This window comes from Pyxicephalus adspersus, chromosome 3 (genome assembly GCF_032062135.1).
Source record: "Pyxicephalus adspersus chromosome 3, UCB_Pads_2.0, whole genome shotgun sequence".
Lineage (NCBI taxonomy): Eukaryota > Metazoa > Chordata > Amphibia > Anura > Pyxicephalidae > Pyxicephalus > Pyxicephalus adspersus.
In genome coordinates, this window is record NC_092860.1 from 151,544,436 (window position 1) to 151,565,566 (window position 21,131).

Genomic DNA, 21,131 nt, shown 5'->3' on the forward strand with positions numbered 1-21,131 from the left:
GGGGCAGCTCTAGAAAAGTCTTGGAGCCGTGCGTGTGATGAGGTTATGAGTGAGGAAGTCATTAGTAGGTCATTAGAGGAGCGGAGAGAGCGGCTGGGGGGGTATTTTTTCTATCAGGTTAGAAAGGTAAGTGAGACAAGAACTGTGGAGGGATTTGAAGGCAAAGCACAGGCGTTTGAATTTGATTCTAAGGTGAAATGGAAGCCAATGAAGAGAACTGCAAAGAGATGAATTAGTAAAGCTTGTATTAGATTTTAGGATTGGGTGTTGATGTACCAATGTACTATACTGTAATCTTTTAATTGACAAGATGCAAAGTTACACATTGACATGTATATCTCTACACATATCGCAAAGGTTGTATCAGGCCTGCTTGATTACCTGGTCCCATGCACCAATGCAGGGTGAATGAATGCTTGCTCCAGCACTAGATACCGGTATTGCCCCTTCGAATAGCATGGGAAATCTATCTCCACTTCCTGTTTCTAGTCATGTGATGAAAATCTCATATTACACAGGAAGTCTGAGAAGAGATGCTCATTTTGAGGGATGATGGGGAGTTGAGGTCTCAAGAGGGCAACATCAGTTGGGGCTGATCAAGGGTCTGGGGGATTAAGCAATGCGTAGATATTCTTATTTATTGCCATGACATGTCGCATTAAACTTTCCCCAGGTTGTTGAAGTCAGAAGACAACCTCCACCTCCCATCATCCCTATATCTGACCAGGAGCAGAAGTAGGAAGGATGTGTCCAGAGTACACTCCTAGATAGTCACTGACATAGGGAGGTGCAAAGTATGCACTGTACCCTCCTCAGCCACAAGAGGCAGCTCCAAGTCAGTTCTGCACTGCAGCCCACTGTTGGCTATGGCCACCACTGGTCTTAGAGTTCTCCTTTATATAGCAATGCTTATATCCTATGAAATACAATGACAATCTTCTGAGCATTGTGGTGTGTGGGGAAAAAAAAGTGCATTAGACAATTTGTTGTAATGCATTAAAAGTTCATTCAAAATGAAAGGTTTCCTTACTTAAGAGATGCTCACCACAAAGATCAAAATCAGGCCTATTAGTTCTATTCACACCCAATCATGTGGTTGCTTCATGGAAATTATTAATGTTCTTCAATACAGTATACTTCACAAGGCAAACATTAGATCTTTATTCTAACACTGCGTTTACATGATGTGACCTCGCAATGTTCACAATGTATATCATCGGAATCAGGACTTCGGATTGGGTTCCAATAAGAACCTCCTTAGGAGGTATGAGGGTGGAACCTACCATATTTAAACATCAAATATGAAGGGTCTGGTGTTCTCTTTGCCACTAGTGTGTGTGAGTGCCATCATGCCAAGACCAAAAGAGCTACCTAAGGTTTAAGAAAGAGGATTGTGGATGTCTAATTTGTCTGGGATTGGCCAGGACCCCAACCCAAGAGCACACCATTTGATACTCAACCTCAAAATTTCATCATAGAATCTGATGGTAACTATCGTACTCTTGGTGTCATTGGTACACAATTACAAAGAGGTTGCCCCGAATAAAACCTGGACATAAACCTGGTTTTCCATAGAACATACCAAGCCTACTAGCCATGAATTTAATAAAGTTGTCTGGCCACAGTGACTTGGTTGGCTCAAACCAAACACAACTTTTCGAGAGTAGAACTTCATATCAAATGTGAAATATGTTGGTGGAAATCTTATGGTTTGGGTGAGTCAACCCCAGTTGTGCTAATAGGGGGAAAAGCAGCTTCTGACGGTACCTACCAACAAACCATTACATCGTTTGATATTATTGGTAAAAAAATTATTGAAAAGATACATTTTTCTCATTTTTTTTGTAAGTAGAACATCTTTTCTTCCATGGTACATAGAATAATGCAGGTCATCAAACTCCTTTTTCTAATAATCTCCAGGAACCGGCTGGTATCAATCCAATCAGCTGTCTCTTGGTTTTAATGTAGACATGGACCCTAATGACCTCTACACTGCCGGCCATATGTAGGATGGTGAGGTATGGTTAGGTAAGGCCTCCAGCCAGGGCTAGCTAAGGTCAACCCACACAGATAGGTTAATGCACATGTGTGGCCAGACAGCAAGGCACCACATGCCTTCCTTTAGCATACGCTAAATCTGATTACAACACAATGCCACATAAAAAAAAAAAAAAATGGGGCAGCAGAGTGACTAAGTTATGATTCCTTCTTGCCATGTTGAGATGAGATATTGGTAATAGACAATGACTGGTAAGTTGCCACTGCTGATCTTGTACCTAAAGTGTCACATAGTTGTACTTTGGGCTTTCTGGCTAGCTGCCTTAGGTAATTTATCTGGAACTAAAACACATCTGAAAGGTTGGAGATAAACCCTTTTTATACTAATTTCATGTCTCGGACTTGAGCATGACAGCCTGGGGCTTTCAGAATGCCACTGGAATTCTGTATGATTCTCTCATAAGCCTTCCTTTTATTGGTGTTTGCCATTTTATAACTGGTCATATATTACAGGATGGAAGATCCTTCAAGGGCAGAGACTGGGTAAAGAGTTTTTTTTGGGGGGGCAATTAGAGTAATAGGGTTAAAGGTCTGCAAAACTATGGTGATGCTTTACAGTATTTATAGGACAAATATTTGGTATATTGAAGTAGAGTGTGAATGGGTCAGAACCCCCTCTGGGTTTATTTTCATTGCTGCTACACTCTTTTCTGAGAGAAGCACAAAATAAACAGGTTTTCTAATCATTATCAAAAATGAAAGATAAACATTTGGGCTATAGGCTTTAAAAATCATAATGATAACCTATGTCCTTTTCATAGCTAAATACCCTAAATGTAAAAACGTTTAACTATTCATCATGAATAATCAATCATGGTGAATCATCATTCACCATGTGCTCTGCTCAGCATTGGAAGTCAAAGCAATAATCCAGTACTTCCAGGGACTGGGTCATGCAATAGTGCTGGGCTAATCAAGTTCATAGTGTTGTTATCTATGACTCCAGCTTGTGGCTTTCTCGCAGAAGGTGATGGGAGTGGTGGGGTAAAGTAGAAAGTAGTGCTAAGCTAAAGTGAACCTGGTATTTTGCATGGACAAATCACATTACAGGTTGACATTTAAAAATCCGGCAACCTCCAGACCTTAGGTCGGCCGGATTTTGGAAAATTCCGGATTTTTTTTTTATACATACCTCCACACACAAGCAGCCTTCCTTTCGCAGCACCGCCGACATCTGGCACAGTTCCAGGGAGCAGGCAGCAGGGACATCTTAACCTGTATTTTGTTTAGCAAGACCTAACAGCGCCATGAAAACATTAGTGACCAAATGGTGTACTGCAGTCCCTGTATTGTAATGCAGTATTGAAAATGCGATTTGAAATTCATGCCAGGAAACTAAAGGATATGGATTATCAATAACCGGATTTTCGATTGTCAATCTTTATTATTGTGCCGACATATTAAGCAGTGCAGTACAATGTCTTTAGTCATGTCACTAACTGTCATCCACAATCTAATGTCCCTACCATGGTCATATGCCATAAGCTCAGTCAAAGGTCAATTTGGGAGGAAGCCAAGTAACCCAACTGCATGTTTTTTAGTATGTGGGAGGAAACCGGAGTACCCGGAGGAAACCCACACAGACACGGGGAGAACCTGCAAACTCCATGCAGATAGTGTCCTGGCCAAGATTTGAACCTGTAATCTAGTGCTGCAAAAACCTGAGTGCTAACCACACCGTGCTGCCACATGTTCACTTTAAAGGCAACCTATCCTAATACATGATCTGCATTACCTAATCATTGAATCAGATATTACTTGTAATTGACTGACCACTAAGATTTTGTAAGCTGCCATTGCTGATCTCATTCTTTGGAATGCCAGTTACCTGGAGGTAAAGCTGATCTTTTGGTTCCAGCAGTCTAAATCACAACCCTGAACCATACATGAATGCTAATTGGGCATCAGAGCTTTTCTTGCAAATATCCAAGTCAGGCACTTTGATTTACAACTTTAATGTGCGAGTGAATCAGGAAAATCATCAATTCTTCATTTTTTTTGTTTTTCCAAATATATGTATGTAGACTTGTTTGATCTGCAAAGAATAATATAGGAAACTCAGCATCTTCAACCAGAGAAATCGACACAACTTAGAATAAAAAATGCATAGTCTGTAGATTTTTTTAAAATTTGCTATGATATATATATATATATATATATATATATATATATATATATACTCACCAGCCACTTTATTAGGTACACCGTGCTGGTTCCATGTTGGACCTCCTTTTGCCCTTAGAACTGCCATGACTCTTCATGGCATAGACACACCAAGGTTGGAAACATTACTCAAGGATTTGAGTTCCATTTTCGTATGATAGCAGTGGCTCCAGATCCACGATGAGAATCTACAGGCCAGACTCTTGTCCGAAATCAACCCCAAGGCGAATTTTAGACGAGAAACATCTGATGTGTGTACCTAGTCCAAGGGTCCCACCATGTGCAAAGAAATTACCCCCACACTGGGGTATCACCACCACCAGCCTGAACCATTGATACAGGACATACTGTCTTAATGCAAATCAAGACTTTTCAGACCAGGCAATGTTTTTCCAGTCACTGAATATGTGAACTGTAGCCTCAGGAGTCTGTTCTATTGACTGGAGTGGCACTCCAGTGTGATCTGCTGCTGAAGCCCATCTGCTTTAAGATTGGACATGTTTTGCATTCACAGATGTTCTTCTAGTTGTAACAGGTGGTTTTTTTGATTTAGTGTTGCCTTTCTATTAGCTGGAACCAGCCTGGCCATTCTCCTCTGACCTTTGGCATCAACAAGGAACTTGCACCCAACTGCCACTAAGTGGATATTTTACCTTTTTGGAATATTCTCTGTAAACCCCAGAGATGGCTGTGGATAAAATTCCCATCAGATCAAGTTTCTGAAATACCCAGACCAGCCCACCTGGCACCAACAACCATCAAAGTCACTTATATCACTTTTATTCCCCATGCTGATGCTTGGTTTGAACCTCAGCCGGTTGTCTTTGCAATCCACATGCCGAAATGCCTCTAGGAAAATCGAAGGTGTATGTAAACCCCAGCATGGAACTCAGATTTGCTACCTGTTGGCCTGTTAAATAAACCACTGAAAAAGTACTTGGGTCACATTAGAATACCTTCCCCTCCTCCAAACAATCAATATCATCAATATTAACCAACATGACTTATCATAAATAAATCATAATGTTTTTGTTCCTGAACTCATAGTCATGCTCTGTATGTGATAATCTGAGCAACAAATATTAGCAGATTTTTGAGGGTGGTCGAACAATGAGAAGGAAGCCTGCAAAGAATAGAGTTTTCACCATATTTATGACCCCCTAGATCGGGTTTACTCAATCTAATACTATAGGGGAACCCTTGAAAAAACTTTCAGGTGTTGAGAAACCCCTTCTATAAATCCACAGATCACAGTATATTAGCATTGTAGTCAATGGGAAGAATACTTTTTATATTGCTCTCACATTGCTGACCATTGGAAAGAATGTCACCCTTACAGATAGCCAAAAAGATCATTGGTGTCAGTTAAACTGTCCTGAGAGGTACAGAATGCTCATTCCTAAGGTACCCCTAGCAACCTACGGAGGAACCTTGGTTAAGAAACACTGATCTAGACAAAAAGAGCATTTACACTTGCAATGAGATTTATTAAAGGGAACCCTTTCATACACCATATTTAATATCTTTGTTCATTTAAAAGCTTTAATAAATTATTCAGTACGCAACAAGGCCCCAGATTTGTATTGGCCCTGCTGGGTATCATAGGATATTCCTGTACTTTCCCAAAATACCAGCAGCTGTCATTGCACTGTCATGCCTACTACCCCCACCCTGGCCTGAACACAAAGCATGCTGCCCCTCCATCCTATAGCATAACTTACCCTGGAAAATCACAGAGCAGTAGGTGTCACTGATGTCGGTGTCTGGGGTCTGCACATTTTCTGCATGGAGAATGAAGACTCGAAGCATTGCTGCTGCTGAGGCTGGGTGGTGCACCCTCCTGCAAGTTACTGACAGCACCCTCTCCTTTCCTCCTGGACAGCTGAGCTCTCTACACTGAGTGCTGACACACACACAGCCGGCTGTTCAAAGCCCCAACCTACCAACTGACAGAGCAGTGACACTTGTGCTAGTCACACTGACGTCTGCCCAGCCAATGCTAATTGGGCATCAGAGCTTTTCTTGCAAATATCCAAGTCAGGCACTTTGATTTACAACTTTAATGTGCGAGTGAATCAGGAAAATCATCAGTTCTTCATTTTTTTTGGTTTTTCCTAATATATGCATGTAGATTTGTCTGATCTGCAAAGAATAATATAGGAAACTCAACATCTTCAACCAGAGAAATCGACACAACTTAAAATAAAAAATGCATAGTCTGTAAATTTTTTTAAAATTTGCTATGATATATATATATGTAAATATAAATATAAATATATATATATATATATATATACTCACCGGCCACTTTATTAGGTACACCGTGCTGGTTCCATGTTGGACCTCCTTTTGCCCTCAGAACTGCCATGACTCTTCATGGCATAGACACACCAAGGTTGGAAACATTACTCAAGGATTTGAGTTCCATTTTTGTCTGATAGCAGTGGCTCCAGATCCACGATGAGAATCTCCCATTACACCACATCCTAATAGTGCTCTGTTGGATGGAGGTCTGGTGACTGTGGAAGCCATTTGATCCCGGTGAACTCATTTTTATGCTCAAGAAACAAATCCGAGATGATTTGATCTTTGTGATATGGAACGTCATCCTGCTGGAAGTAGCCATCGGAAGATCGGTACACTGCGGGCATAAAGAGATGGACATGGTTAGCAATAATACTGTGGTATTTAAATGAGGCTTGGTTGGTACTAAGGCTGGGTAATAATTGTGGTTGAAAAGGATCTTTCACGATCCTTTCCAACGACAAAAAACTGAACGATGAATGAACAAGCGCTGTACATACATCACTGTTCTGGTCTATGTAGAGGGAAGGGAGAAAATGGCGGAGTGGCATCCCGCTGCACTCTCTCCACTCCACTTTCATTACAGTTATTTATCAATCTGCCTGATCGGATCCATGAACAATGAGCGCTGTATACAGGCCAGATTCTTGTCGGAAATCAGCCCTGAGGCGACTATTAGACGAGAATCATCTGACGTGTGTACCTAGTCCAAGGGTCCCACCATGTGCAAAGAAATTACCCCCACACCAGGGTATCACCACCACCAGCCTGAATCATTGATACAGGACATTGAAAGCAAGATGACCCTACTGTCTAAATGCAAATCAAGATCTTTCAGACCAGGCAATGTTTTTCCAGTAACTGAACGTGTGAACTGTAGCCTCAGGAGTCGGTTCTATTGACTAGAGTGGCACTCCAGTGTGATCTGCTGCTGTAGCCCATCTGCTTCAAGATTGGACATGTTTTGCATTCACAGATGTTCTTCTGGTTGTAACAGGTGGTTTTTTAGAGTTAGTGTTGCCTTTCTATCAGCTGGAACCAGCCTGGCCATTTTCCTCTGACCTTTGGCATCAACAAGGAATTTGCCCCCAACTGCTACTAAGTGGATATTTTCCCTTCATGGAATATTCTTTGTAAACCCCAGAGATGGCTGTGGATAAAAATCCCAGCAGATCGAGTTTCTGAAATACTCAGGTCAGCCCACCTGGCACCAACAACCATCAAAGTCACTTATATCACCTTTCTTCCCCATACTGATGCTCGGTTTGAACCTCAGCCGGTTGTCTTTGCAATCCACATGCCGAAATGCCTCTAAGAAAATCTAAGGTGTATGTAAACCCCAGCATGGAACTCAGATTTGCTACCTGTTGGCCTGTTAAATAAACCACTGAAAAAGTACTTGGGTCACATTAGAAAACTTGTGAGCCGAAACCCTCCTGCTTCCAGTTAAAAGTACTAGTAAAACAGACAAAACCCCCTTTTTTATATTAATATATTATATCAGAGAATGCCATATCCCACAAAACATCCAGTCCTACTCAACCTTCAGCAGGGAGTTGCTGGTATAACTATATATAATAACCATTATTTTAATTTCTGATAACATACAAAATATACATAACAAATTAACAATAAAACCTTGAATACAATACAATACTTCATACATAGCAAAAGAGCTAACAGACTATAATTAACAGACCCAACGCGTTTCATGATAACCACTTCTTCAGGTTTTGATAGCAGAACATCATATATGCATGTATATATATACAGTTAAGTCCACAAATATTTGGACAGGGACAACTTTTTTTTTCTAATTTTGGTTCTGTACATTACCACAATTAATGTTAAATGAAAGAACTCAGATGCAGCTGAACTGCAGACTTTCAGCTTTAATTCAGTGGGTTGAACAAAAAGATTGCAAAAACATGTGAGAATTAAAAAGCCTTTTTTACACAATCACTTCATTTCAGGGCCTCAAAAGTAATTGGACAAATGACTCAAAGGCTATTTCATGGGCTGGTGTGGGCAATTCCTTCATTATGTCATTATCAATTAAGCAGATAATAGGCCTGGAGTTGATTTGGGGGGGGTGCTTGAATGTGGAAGATTTTGACAATATGCGGTCAAAGGAGCTCTCCATGCAGGTGAAACAAGCCATCCTTAAGCTGCAAAAACAGAAAAAAAAAAAGCAACCGAGAAATTGCTACAATATTAGGAGTGGCAAAATCTACAGTTTGGTACATCACGAGAAAGACACAAAGCACTGGTGAACTCAGCAACGCCAAAAGACCTGGATGTAAATGGAAGAATTACGCCGTTCTCTTCGTTTGGCGCCAGGGTGCAGAGGCTCCCCTCAGCGTGGTTACAATATAACCAAATGTCCTCTTTTATCTCAACCTTTTTAGCCATGTATCCCACACGGAGGAACCTCACGGCTTTTGAAACTGTACTATGTTCACCAGACAGACCAATCCATGTGATATCACAGATTTATGAGATCCTGATTAAATTTCATACTAACAACGCTCCCACCTACACAAGGTACTGGGAAAAGGAATTGGGAGAGGCTATTTCTCCGTTAGACTGGGAAAAAGCGTTTATCTTAACTCACAAAATGTCACTGCCTTGTAAGGCTCAAGAGACCAATTATAAAATTATATCCATATGGTATCTCTGCTGGATGTTGGCGTTGCCATACCCATCAAGGTACAATGTTACATATTTGGTGGGATTGCTCCAATATTCGTAAGCTGTGGTCTCAGATAGTGGATATATATAACAGGGTAACTGGATCTAACTTGAGGATTACCCCTCAGGTAGCCTTGTTATCTATCCTCCCAGGGTCTATAAAGGCTAACAAGAGAGATGTTTTGAGACATTTTCTTACGGCTGCTAGGTCAGTTATTCCCAGAAAATGGAAACAGACCACGGCATCCACCATGAAAGATTGGTTTACAGAACTAGAAAAGATACAGCACCTGGAAAGGCTTGTGGCGGAGGAGGACAACAAGTGGGAACAATATAAGTTGATATGGTCTGCCTGGGATTGGTTCAAGGAATCCACCCAATTTAAAGTTCTTTCCATGGGTTCAAGACTACAGGCTGTCATTGCCAGCAAAGGGTTTTCAACCAAGTATTAGAAATGAACATTTTATTTTCAGCTTTTTAATTTGTCTGATTACTTTTGAAACCCTGAAATGAAGTGGTTGTGTTAAAAAAAGGCTTTAGTATCTCACATTTTTATGCAATCATTTTGTTCATCCCACTGAATTAAAGCTGAGTCTGCATTTCAACTTCATCTGAGTTGTTTCATTTAAAATTAATTGTGGTAATGTACAGAACCAAAAGTAGAAAAAAGATGTCTCTGTCCAAATATTTATGGACCTAAATGTAGATATCATGACTGTTTGGTGAATCCATCATGACACCTGGTTAGAGACTGAGATCAGTGTCTGTTGTTTACATCAATACAAACGTATTGATGTACCCTTGGGAATAATACACAGACCTGATTTTGTTGGCATTTAACCATTGTCAGGCATCACATCCGTCCTGTATATACCAATGTATAGACTTGGATTTTAACACCGTCTTGGCTTTTGGAAACTTACCGTATTTTTCGCCGTATAAGACGCTCCGGAATATAAGACGCATCCAATTTTAAAGGAGGAAAATCTAGAAAAAAGAGATTCTGATCACTCATGTGCCATTCATACCGGTATTCCCCTTCTGATCACTCATGTGCCATTCAAATTCCCTTTCTGATCACTCTGTGCCTCACACGCAGGATCGGGTATCGGGTGAGTATCTTATTTTAATTATTTTATAACACATTTGTCGTATAAGACGCACCAACTTTTCCCCCCCAGTTTTGGGAAAGAAAAAGTGCGTCTTATACGGCAAAAAATACGGTATATATGTTGTTCTATCAAATCCCCTGAAGAAGTGGTGGATACCGCAAAATGCATTGGTAATGTTGATTATAGTCTGTTAACTCTTTTGTTATGTATGATATATTGTGATCCATGTATTAAAGGTTTTATCATTAATTTGTTATGTAAATTTTGTATGTTATCAGAAACAAAAATAATGTTTTTATGTATAGTTATGCCAGAAACTCCCTGCCTAATCTGAAAGTTGAGTACGTCGTTTCCCCTTTTCCCCTTTTACGTGTTACAAGGTTGTCAGTTAGCATTGTACATTATGTTCCTGAAGGCTAAAGAACAGTCCCCAACCATCGTATTATTGTGATAAAGAAAGAGGGGGATTCTGTAATACTAAAACCACTTCCCATCCTGGAGCACAACGCCAATTATCTATAGATACAGTAGAGCGGGAGAGCTGTCATTCTTGGACAGGAAGTATATTACAGGCAGGATTACCAAAAACGATGCAAGTCTGAAAAAAAGAAGCTAATCCAGGCACTAAGGATTGGTAGATTGTGAACAAGGAGCTGCTTTTTCTGAATTTATGCAAATAAAGGTCAGTCTGGCTTTTATGCCCAACATTCTAGAGTAAAATGAAACCCCGGCATTTAACTTCCCCATCCAGAGTACTTCCACAAAGATATAAGAATACCTGAAGTCTTTTAGCTGGTCCGGTGACATAGCTGCAGCTTCCTCTTCCAAGGTTAGGGGGAGGATGCACATTCTTCCTAGTCTCCCTGGACTATATGTAATGCATGGGTGCTTGCTCAATCTAGTAGTCCTGGAGTACTGTAAATCTAATCTACCTGATGTCGCACCGCCTAAAGAGCAAGTAAATGACAGTCTGGGCTCATAGGGAATGGCCGTGTCATTATTGAGTAGAGAAGTAAGAAACTGGACCTTTGTATGTAAAAAGCATATACCTGAAAATCAACCTCTCTGTAGCTGCAGGTTGATCGGTCAATTTTCAAAACAATGCAATATGCATATCAAAAATCATATTGTCTGCAATTCTGAATATGGGGGTTAAAGGACAGGGCTTGACGCCAAGACGTGCTTGAGGGGAGCGACGAATAAATGTTATTAGCATTAAAAAAATTAAAAATATATCTGGGGGAGATCTGGAATTTGAGGGTGGGGAAGATGATGAGTTCTGTTTTATCCAAGCAGTTTCAGAAATCTGTCAGATATCCATAATGAGATGGCTGACAGACAGCATGAAATCTTATCCAGGACTGAGGGAGACAGGTCAGGGGGGGACAGAGTGTCATCAGCATACAGATGGTAATGTAAGCCAAAGGAGGATATGAGACTACCGAGAAAAGAGAACCGGTCCAAGGACTGACCCTTGGGGAACACCAACAGGGAGGAGAGTGGGAGAGGAGAAATTACCACTGAAAGAAACTTGAAAGGAGCGATCATTGAATACACCACAGCCATCGGCATGATTTAACACTGCTTCCCCTTCACAGCCCTTCAACAGAAACTTGCAGTATATCAGAGAGTATTTGTGTCCATTTTGAAAAATTCATTAAATCAGGTACATTACCTTGGCTCACATCAGGACTCAAAGCCAATATTCTCTGTCATGTTGGAACAGAAATGAGCCTCCTGCACACTGTCACATTTACAACATGGGTAGGTGTAAAAAAAACACATAAGTATCCATCATTTGGTCATAAAGTGTCCATGCATATGTCAAAGAAGTTTTAAAACTTAATACCTATTACACTGGTGAACATTTTCTTGCCAGATTAAAGCCATTTTAGGTTGTTTGATGCACAGATTCCAAATATGGTATTGGTTTTGATAGATTGGCACTAGTTTTTGAAATAATGACCTCAATAATAACCTCATAGAAAAGTAATGAAAATTAAACAAAATTAAACTACATATGCCTGTGTATACACAATAAATTTTTGAAATACTTAATGTCAATATATTCTATAGTCAGTATATTTATAAATCTTGCTGAAGGCTCCAGCAGTAGTCTGCCATCATGAGTCTATCCCATCTGATACCTTTCTTCCATTACCTTTATATCTTAATGGAACCTCTCCCTTTGTTCCTCACTGAAATCACCAAGGTTTTATGGTCACTTTTTCAAATGGCCATGGATATAGTGTACCTTTATGCTCATAGTAGCACCCAAATAAGTTCAAGAGCAAGTTTTGTACCAGTTCTTCATAATTTTGTGCTTTATGGTTACCCAGGAAGTTCCGGACAACCATGACATAGGTGTGCCAGGCAGAGGCTTCAGTATCAGTCATGTAACCTGTGAAATTTGAATCATTTATCAGTTCCCAAATCTGGGTCTATTAAAGATTCCTGCTTTTAATTATTCAGTACTCAATCCAGGGAAGAATCTACAAATGTATTTGAAGCAATCACCGTCCTTGTTTAGAGCTCTAACAAATTGCTTAATCAATCCCACATTTATGTGAAGTGTAGACAGAATGATTCTTTCTTTGGCTCGTTAATGATGTTTGCTGCACCTCTTTTCTTGTTTTCCCTTGGAGGCCATGTCACTTTTTTCCAGTGATCCTGCTTTGCTCTACTATCCCACAAGCAGATGAAACATGGGGACTTTGTGTATCCACATTGCTGTCCAAGTAGGAAGTTCACCATTTTTTAAATCAACACATAAGGATTATAGGTTACCAAAACCTCCCGATAGCTTATCTGGCTTTTATCCAAACCAACTATATGAACAATGTCTCACTATTGTGATCACAGAGTATAAGGCCAAGTACAGGCGTGCAATATTTGTCGTTGGAAGGGATCAAGAAAGACAAACGACTGCACGATGCATGAATGAGAGCTGTTCATATAGCACTGTTTTGCCCCATGGAGAGGGGAGGGGGAGAACGAAAGAGCGACACCCCCAGCTGCGCTCTCTCTCCATTCACTTGCATTACCATCATTCGCCATCCATCGTTCATGGATCCGACAGGATGGTCATTCAAATGATGAACGACGAGCACTGTAGACACACAAAATTCTCGTTCGATATCAGCCCTGAGCCAATTATTGGACCAGAACCACTGCACCTGTGTATGTAACCTAAGCTTCCATAGTGCAGAGACAGATGTGAATAGATCAGTGTTCTTTATACAGCATGGTCGACTGGGTCAGACCTATCCATAAGAAAATTAGTGAATGAATACAGTGCAGTGCAAGCCAGAGTAATGTGACTGATTCAGTGTGCTCTGTACATCTTCATGGCATAAGTCATAGCTATACAAATGTATAATACATTTGACTGTGGCGTGACATAAAAGTCCCAGAGTGTAAGCTCCTCTGGTGTAGAGACTGGACCAGTTTTCTGTACAGCAATGAAGAATGTCAGAGCTATTAAAATGTTTATTATATATAAAGATAGTAGTGCATGAGGTGCTCTGGAGCAGCAATAGCTCAGTAACCAGCTAACAAAAACCTATATTAACAGACACAACACAGGATTGTAGTAACATTTACATTTTATTTACAAACCCCTTTCGTTTTTGGAAAAATATACATTAGATATGCCAAACTTGGACTGGCAAAACCATGATGATACCAACCTTCACAAAAAAAAAAAAAAACATAAAAATGGCACTTTCTGTACAATGAAATTTTGTTCTCTTCAGTTAACATTAAACTAGTCCTCTTACCTCAAACAAAATACTTCACATAAAAAAACAACTATAAAAAATGAACAGGACAAAATTGCAACAGCATTTTGTTTTAACAAAATAAAGACGTCACATATGATAACAAGATTGAAATTGAAGAGCAAGGCTGTCCGATCCAGAGCCAAGTCTGTAAAATGTCTTCCTTACCAAACTGAGGCAGTGAGGGAAGCCAGGGAGCCATAAAAGATGAACTCCAATCCAGGCCCCAGTTCCCAGAACCAGTGACTAAATCACAGGCTGAACTGTAACATTACTGCAATGTAAATACTATCAATAAAGATTTCTTTTGTATATAAAAAAACTATGACATTTATACCAGTCTAAAGAGTATTCATACAACATAAACATTTGTTTAAATAAGGGTGAGAAAATAAATTTACACAATGTCCCCTATAATTCTACTTCACATTCCGGCGTTTGTACAATGTTGCAGAGGTTCGGTGATCTCAGGTGCTGGGTGATTTCTCTTCTGCTGTATCTTCCTCCTTGGCGAAGTGTCTCTAGAAAGAAAAAGCCATTTAGTCTGCGGGCAAACCAGTCAATGAGTTCTAGTGACAAAACACTAAAAAGTAACAAATATAGATTTATTTTATTTTTTATTTTCCTGAATAAACATTTGTCTTACCATTTTACCTACACATATGTGAATCAGATCACTGCCCAAACATTTTCATAATATATCCCATTGTTTTTTTTAATCAGGGTTCCTCCAGAAGTTGCCGGGGGCTCCTTAAGCAATAGGAAATGTGTGTGTCGGGTCAGTTTAAATGACACCAATGATCTTTTTGGCTGTAGGAGTGGAATTCTTCCAAACAATACTACAAAGCTACTGTATGTGTGCACTGTGAGATTATATACTGAGATATAAATATATTGCAAATATGGTAATTATAGCAGGAGTTCCCCCAAGACTTGAAAATCATTCAAAGTTAAAAAATAAATAAAAGTACCTGCACTGCCTGGTAATGACGAAGACTTTTGCAGTGTTTCAGCTTGGATGCATCGTCCATGTAAAACAGTGAACATAATTCACAGAAATAACCAGTTTTAGGAACTACAAATTCAAGACCTGAAAAAAGTAAAAAAAAAATACAACATTGTTTTCAGTCAAATTGTACAGTGCACACAGCCCTGTGTAATATGTTGGTGCTATATAAATCCCCTTTAATAATAAAAATAATTATTTCTCCTTTTTATGATTTTGGACACAGCAAGGTGGGGATAAGTGGGGTGGAGGTTGAAAACAAACATTAGTGGAAAACAAAACAGTCTCCAACACCTGGAGTGCAGTTGCATATTGCTGAGGGAATGGAGATGGAATATAAATACAATATATTGCTAGTAAACACTAAGGGTTCTATTTATATATCGACATTCCCTCAAGGGAATCAATGCCGGTCATTTCAAAACACAGAGCTGCAGATTTCCACCAGGGAATGTTTGTGGGAATGTCAATATAAAGAGTGCTCTAGAAATACTACAATGCATTCATCTACAATACCTGACTTAGGTACATTACTTGCATTCTGCAATGTTTCCCCTTGTAAACTTTTTTTTTTTTAACTATTATTAAAAAATGATAAAACTGAAAAATATGAGGCAGTATCAAAGCCACAAATTTGCCAAAAAAACTTTGTGCACAAACTCACCAACTGGAATTAAACAATTAAATAAGCCCAAAGTTTTTTTTCCTAGGGAAGGAGATTCCAGTTTATTTTTCTTTGCTGGAGTATCAGATGAAGTAGATGTGCTTAAACCTGAAATGAAAAACAAGAATTTGGACTGTATGTTGCACAACAACGACGGCACTAGATAATAGTATCATGTTCCCACTGATTGAGGGCCAATAGTCCATATATTGCATTAAGGCTCGTATTATTTGCAGCGAAGAACCAAAAAAAAAAATTCATACTGTGCTGACAACCATGAACCAACATTCCCCCCACCCAAAAAAAAAAGTCTGCAGAGAACTAGTGCTAGCTTTTTCTTTATCTTCTAGTAGAGATGGGATGAGGAATCACTTAATGCCACAGAATCCAGCAAAGCACTGTAAATGCAATATATACAGAACATCTTTCTTTTTTCCCCTCCCCTCAGTATATATACACACAAATTTACCAGGTATATCTGGGGTGGTAATTGTGCTGTCCTCTGATTTGTCCTGCTCTGGGTCTTCGGCGGCCTTTTGTTCAGGCTTTGTTGGGGTTTTAACAAGCCCACTGCCAGTAATGGAGTCAGCAGACGCCTGCTGAGATGTGTCCTTACTGTCATCAGCAGTTTCAGGTAAAGGACGCTTCCTGGGCCTGCCTCTTCTTCCACCTGGTGTTTTGGAAGCTAGAAAACATTTTAAAATTATATATCTTTATTTTAGGGATTTATACCAAGTTTTAAGATAACAATATTATTCATCTTTTTATCTTCAAAGTTTTTAGCTTTATATTTAGTATTGCACTTACCCTTATGGCCAGAGAATTAGGTAATGCAGAACGTCAAAGAGTGGTAGACAGTTATCAGAATTGAAGTGATGCCTCCCAGATAGCAATGGTTTTGGGTTGTAATCGTACAACCATAACCAAAATTATTAAGACCTATGAATCTTTCGGTGGAGTGGAAAATTACCAAGAAGAGGTCTGAGAAATTCAAAGTTGGATGAAGCCAATAAGGAGGAGTTAATGTCCGAAGATTGCGGAATAAGCCTCAGGGAAATGAAGGATCAATTATTTGCCAAATTTGGCAATAATGTATGTATTTCAACAATAGATAGATGCATTGATAAATTCCAATGGTCATTAAAAAGAACTTCTTTAATTCCTGCAATGAGTACCACTCTCTTCAAGAAAGGCTTAGCTATGTTAACAAGATCCTTGATCTCATAGCAAAGGAAGATGGAAAAAACATCTACTTTCTTGATGAAGTAGGTTTTAACATGTCAATGAGAACCAAAAGGGGAAGAGCTCTTTTTTGGCAAAGGCGGAGCATGTTGTGGCTGGAGTGCTTTCCAGAAATTATTCAATTTGTTGTGTGAGGAATAAAAAAGGGACCCTCCACTTGGTTGAAAGTAAGAGACACTAACTCTTTTTTTTACCACCATACTCTGCATTTCTTAATACTGTTGAGAACATGTTCTCTAAATGGAAAGAAGTAGGGTGCTTTATTAGAAAGCATCAATAGTGTATTTTTAGCAAAAAGCGAGCAGGATCGCTCAAAATATTATACAAAAATGTTTAGCTTTTTGCCTTAATACCTAAGAGGAGAAAGCATTAATAAATAATTTATTTAATTATTAGATACTTTTATTTAATGTTTCTAAAGAAAAATTTTAATTTAATAAATATTCTGTAAAAATAAACTTACATTCTATAAGTGCCTATAAAAGTAGTAGCATGGCATGCATAAAAACAAGAACAGGAACTTTACCAGTTTAAAAATATGAACCACGTTCTTTTGTAGTTTTAAAACAAAAACAAAGCTTAACTACATGAACAAAAAACTAAAGCTGGAAAACCTAAAACAGTTGATAAATTAAACTTGGAATATAGTTGTAGAGTAAAAAAGCTTTTAAATGCAATCCAAAACTAACTCTAACTCTGTTGCTCTAAGAAACAGAATTGCTTCTGCCAGATCCCATTTGAAGCTCTTAAATCTGACTTGATTATTTTGAGAGCTGAAAAGTGTCTTTCAACACTGACTTGGGTGGGTGGCATTGCTTTTACGGTTCTAGCCACATCAACAGTAGTCAGTGTCGATTAGCGATCAAACTTTTCTACTTCTTTTAATTCTTTAAAAAACTCCTGCTGGAATCTCTTTATTTGAACATTTTCTGGTCATTTATCTTTCACGAATATGCAACGTCGCTTTCCTGTTTAAAGTTCCCTTTTGTTCAAGTAGGAATCAAAGTCTAATTCTTCATTTGAAGAGGACGAACCTGAGTTACCAGTGCCTATAGCTGCATCCAGTGGTGGTGTTTAAGGTAGTAATCCCTTCATGCCAATTGCTTCATCATAGAGAGCCTTTTTTTTTTGCAGCATCAGTCTGGTCATCACTGAACAAAATGCAGCTCATTGGATCAACATAAATAGTAGCTAACAAGATTTGATTGTCCAGTAAAAGAGATTCCTTCTTTTCTTCAATGAAGATACAATGCCAAAAGCTATTAACCCTCCACTTTTGTTCAGGCAATTTATCAAGCTCTTCCATTTCAAGAAGAATTTACCAGGTGTTAACACTTCAGATTGCAAACTCTTGGTGAGAGTAAACAGGTTAGATTTTTCAGTCCTTTTATTAGTTGTGTCCACTTGGCTTTCATTTCAGTTAATAAAACATTTTCATTGTCCAGTTCTTCAAGAAAGTCTTTTAGTTCAAGCAACACTTTACCATCAAATAAGTGCTTCTGCAGCATGTTGTTTAATCGAAAAAGGCTCCTTTTCTTGCACGTCCTTTCAAAATAGCATCTGTTTTAGAGGCAGTTACTTGCCTCAATTTGCCAATTAGAGTAGCGGCATGGCAAACTTTTAATCCATCTTAATGCAAGTTGCAGAGCATGAACAGCACAACGCATATGTTGAATAGTAGTACGCTTAGATGCTTCTTCAACAATGTTATCCAAAATGTCACTATTCTCTTTGCTTTCTCTAATACTTGAAGAACGGTCTGCCTTTAATATCTGTCTGACATTTTCTTCATCCACTCTCACATTATCCCTCACAATACATAGAATCTGTTCCTTTTCCATTTCAAAATCTTCTAGAAGATCCTCCACCAACTTCTGAAGATAGTCATTGGTGTGATGTGCCTGGAGGTCTTTTACCCCCAAGGTTTGCGTTATTGTTTTATTTTAATCAACAAATCTAACATTATTAGCAAAATATTTGACTCTGTGACGTGTGCATGCATCCATTTTTATAAAGACAAAATGTCCCTTTAGACCTTTTCGTAGTTCTTCCTTTTTACATTTGGCCTCTTCAATTATAAGTTTCTTTATACAGCACTTTCTCTTTCCAGAGAAGAAGTTTTTTTTTAGACCTAAAAAGGCTGGCTGTGAAAAGAAGAATAAGTGGTACACAATTCTTTACTACCCTTTCAATAATGTGGCTTTTGAATTTTTCTGGTGTAATTGTTATGGTAACTTTGTCAGAGATAAAGAAACTTCTTAGTTGTGTTTGGTCTCCAGTAGATTTCTGAACATTTTTATTCCAGAAGTAGATGGAATATTTTCATTGATATCTTTCTCATTTACAACTTCTAACACTTTAGGATAAAAGGTGTTTTTAAATTCGATGCTCTTGTAGGTGCATTTTTGTTAGACCCACTGAAACTGCTAATTTTTGCATCACATTGTTTTTCACCATCATCTTCTAAAATACATTGGCACACATAATGTTTCCCATCACTTGATAATGTAAAGTGCTTATAAACAGCAGACTTTTATCGTGTTTGTTGACAGAATTTTTGCCATTGTGAATAGAGTGCCACTTTTACTAAAATAAAAATATAAAATATGTGTACTAACTAGCAAATTTTTGGAGTTAAAATCAAACATACACATAGTCCTGCACTATTGCAAACAAACATACAACACGGCACTCTACACACAAATAGGCTCGAGTCTTGCACTAAACTTAAGACATAATTTGTCCTATACAGAAAAAAACATGCACAAACACATATACTATACACAGAACACAGACCGCCCCACATTTTACTCAGAAACATACACACAACATGCACTATGCACAAACATTCATACATTCCTGCACCATACACACAAACATACACATAGTTCAGCCCTGGATGGGAGCATATATGGACAGTGCGGACAGGACACCTGAATGGCCTGATGTGTGTTCAGGTGTCCTGTCTGCACTGTCCCTATATAGCACTCACCTACATCATTACACTTGTTTACACTCAAATGAACTTGTTAAACACATTATATCTGAAATAAAATGAAAACACTTTTTGTAAATGTACATAATCCAGATACTATCCAATAATGTGAATGTCAGGTTGTATATTAGTTCAGCTGAACTTCACACTAGTAGAAATACAACTATGCACTGGGCTTTGTTCTTACATCCGAGAAGTACATAGTTATGAATATTGTTTGTGAAATAGGACATTTGAACTTGCTGCATTTTTATTATAATTCAAATTTATCAGGAGTCGGAACATTTTTTATCAACTCCGACTCCAAAATTGTCTCAGACTCCTCGACTCCACAGCCCTAGTTCATTCTTAAAGAATTCTTTTTAAAGAATCCCCTTCACAATTTTAAACAACACGTCAGGGTAAAACACTGCAATTTTCATTTTAACTCCCCTAGCGTTCTAATTCTGTCTGTATTTCCATGCAAAAAGCGTTTCATTTTTTTTTTTTGCATGGAAATCAATTTTACATTGTAGGCTATAATTCCTATGCATAACTTTTATGTCCAATATTTAATAAATTTAATAAACTTTCAATAAAAAAAAAACACACACACACAAAAATCTGTTAAAAAAATACTGAAACATATATACCTGTACAGAATCATGTAAATTATTATAAATACATACACATATATATATATATTTTTATGAACATTTATTTACTGGACTCAATACAGCTATTTTGTATTGAATCCAATAGAAAATTATATGAATTTCCCGCCGATCCTCCCACCCACACATGCACCTACGTCACCGGGAAACCCCGGAGATGGTCTCTGCAGTTCGTGGTTGGTGATAAGAGAAGAACGTATCCCCAGGACCCACGGGGACCAGCAGGGGGGGATGTGGACAGAGAAAGGTAAGTTTTTTTTGTTTTTTTTTTTAAAGTTTCATGCAACCCTGAGTGTGACTCGGGATTTCTTTTTGCAGGTAAAATCCACCCCAAGTCACACTAGGGATTACCGCTAGGGGGGTTAATTTAATAGCATTGACAGTAGCACTGGCAGTTCTGGAAAGATTCTTTAGTACAACCAGAGTTTCACCTCCCTTTCACAATTCTCAGCCATTTTTTTCCA

General features: G+C 38.6%; 2 protein-coding genes across 3 annotated transcripts in view; both read right to left on the reverse strand.

Annotated features, from left to right (window-relative positions):
- DYSF (dysferlin) overlaps nt 1-7,087 on the reverse strand; it is a 112,200-nt gene extending 105,113 nt beyond the window's left edge. Inside the window, exons 1-2 of the mRNA XM_072406682.1 lie at nt 6,523-7,087; nt 5,943-6,363 (exon numbers count right to left, since the gene is read on the reverse strand). Of these exons, the coding sequence (XP_072262783.1) occupies nt 5,943-6,030 (88 nt within the window). The 5' untranslated portion in view covers nt 6,031-6,363; nt 6,523-7,087. The remainder of the gene's footprint in view (nt 1-5,942; nt 6,364-6,522) is intronic.
- Nucleotides 7,088-13,915: 6,828 nt separating this feature from the next.
- Nucleotides 13,916-21,131, reverse strand: part of LOC140327317 (uncharacterized) — a 30,343-nt gene continuing 23,127 nt past the window's right edge. For both annotated transcript variants that reach the window (XM_072406684.1, XM_072406683.1), the window contains exons 12-15: nt 16,247-16,462; nt 15,778-15,885; nt 15,079-15,197; nt 13,916-14,628 (exon numbers count right to left, since the gene is read on the reverse strand). In XM_072406684.1, coding sequence (XP_072262785.1) covers nt 14,575-14,628; nt 15,079-15,197; nt 15,778-15,885; nt 16,247-16,462 — 497 coding nt within the window. In that variant the 3' untranslated portion in view covers nt 13,916-14,574. The remainder of the gene's footprint in view (nt 14,629-15,078; nt 15,198-15,777; nt 15,886-16,246; nt 16,463-21,131) is intronic.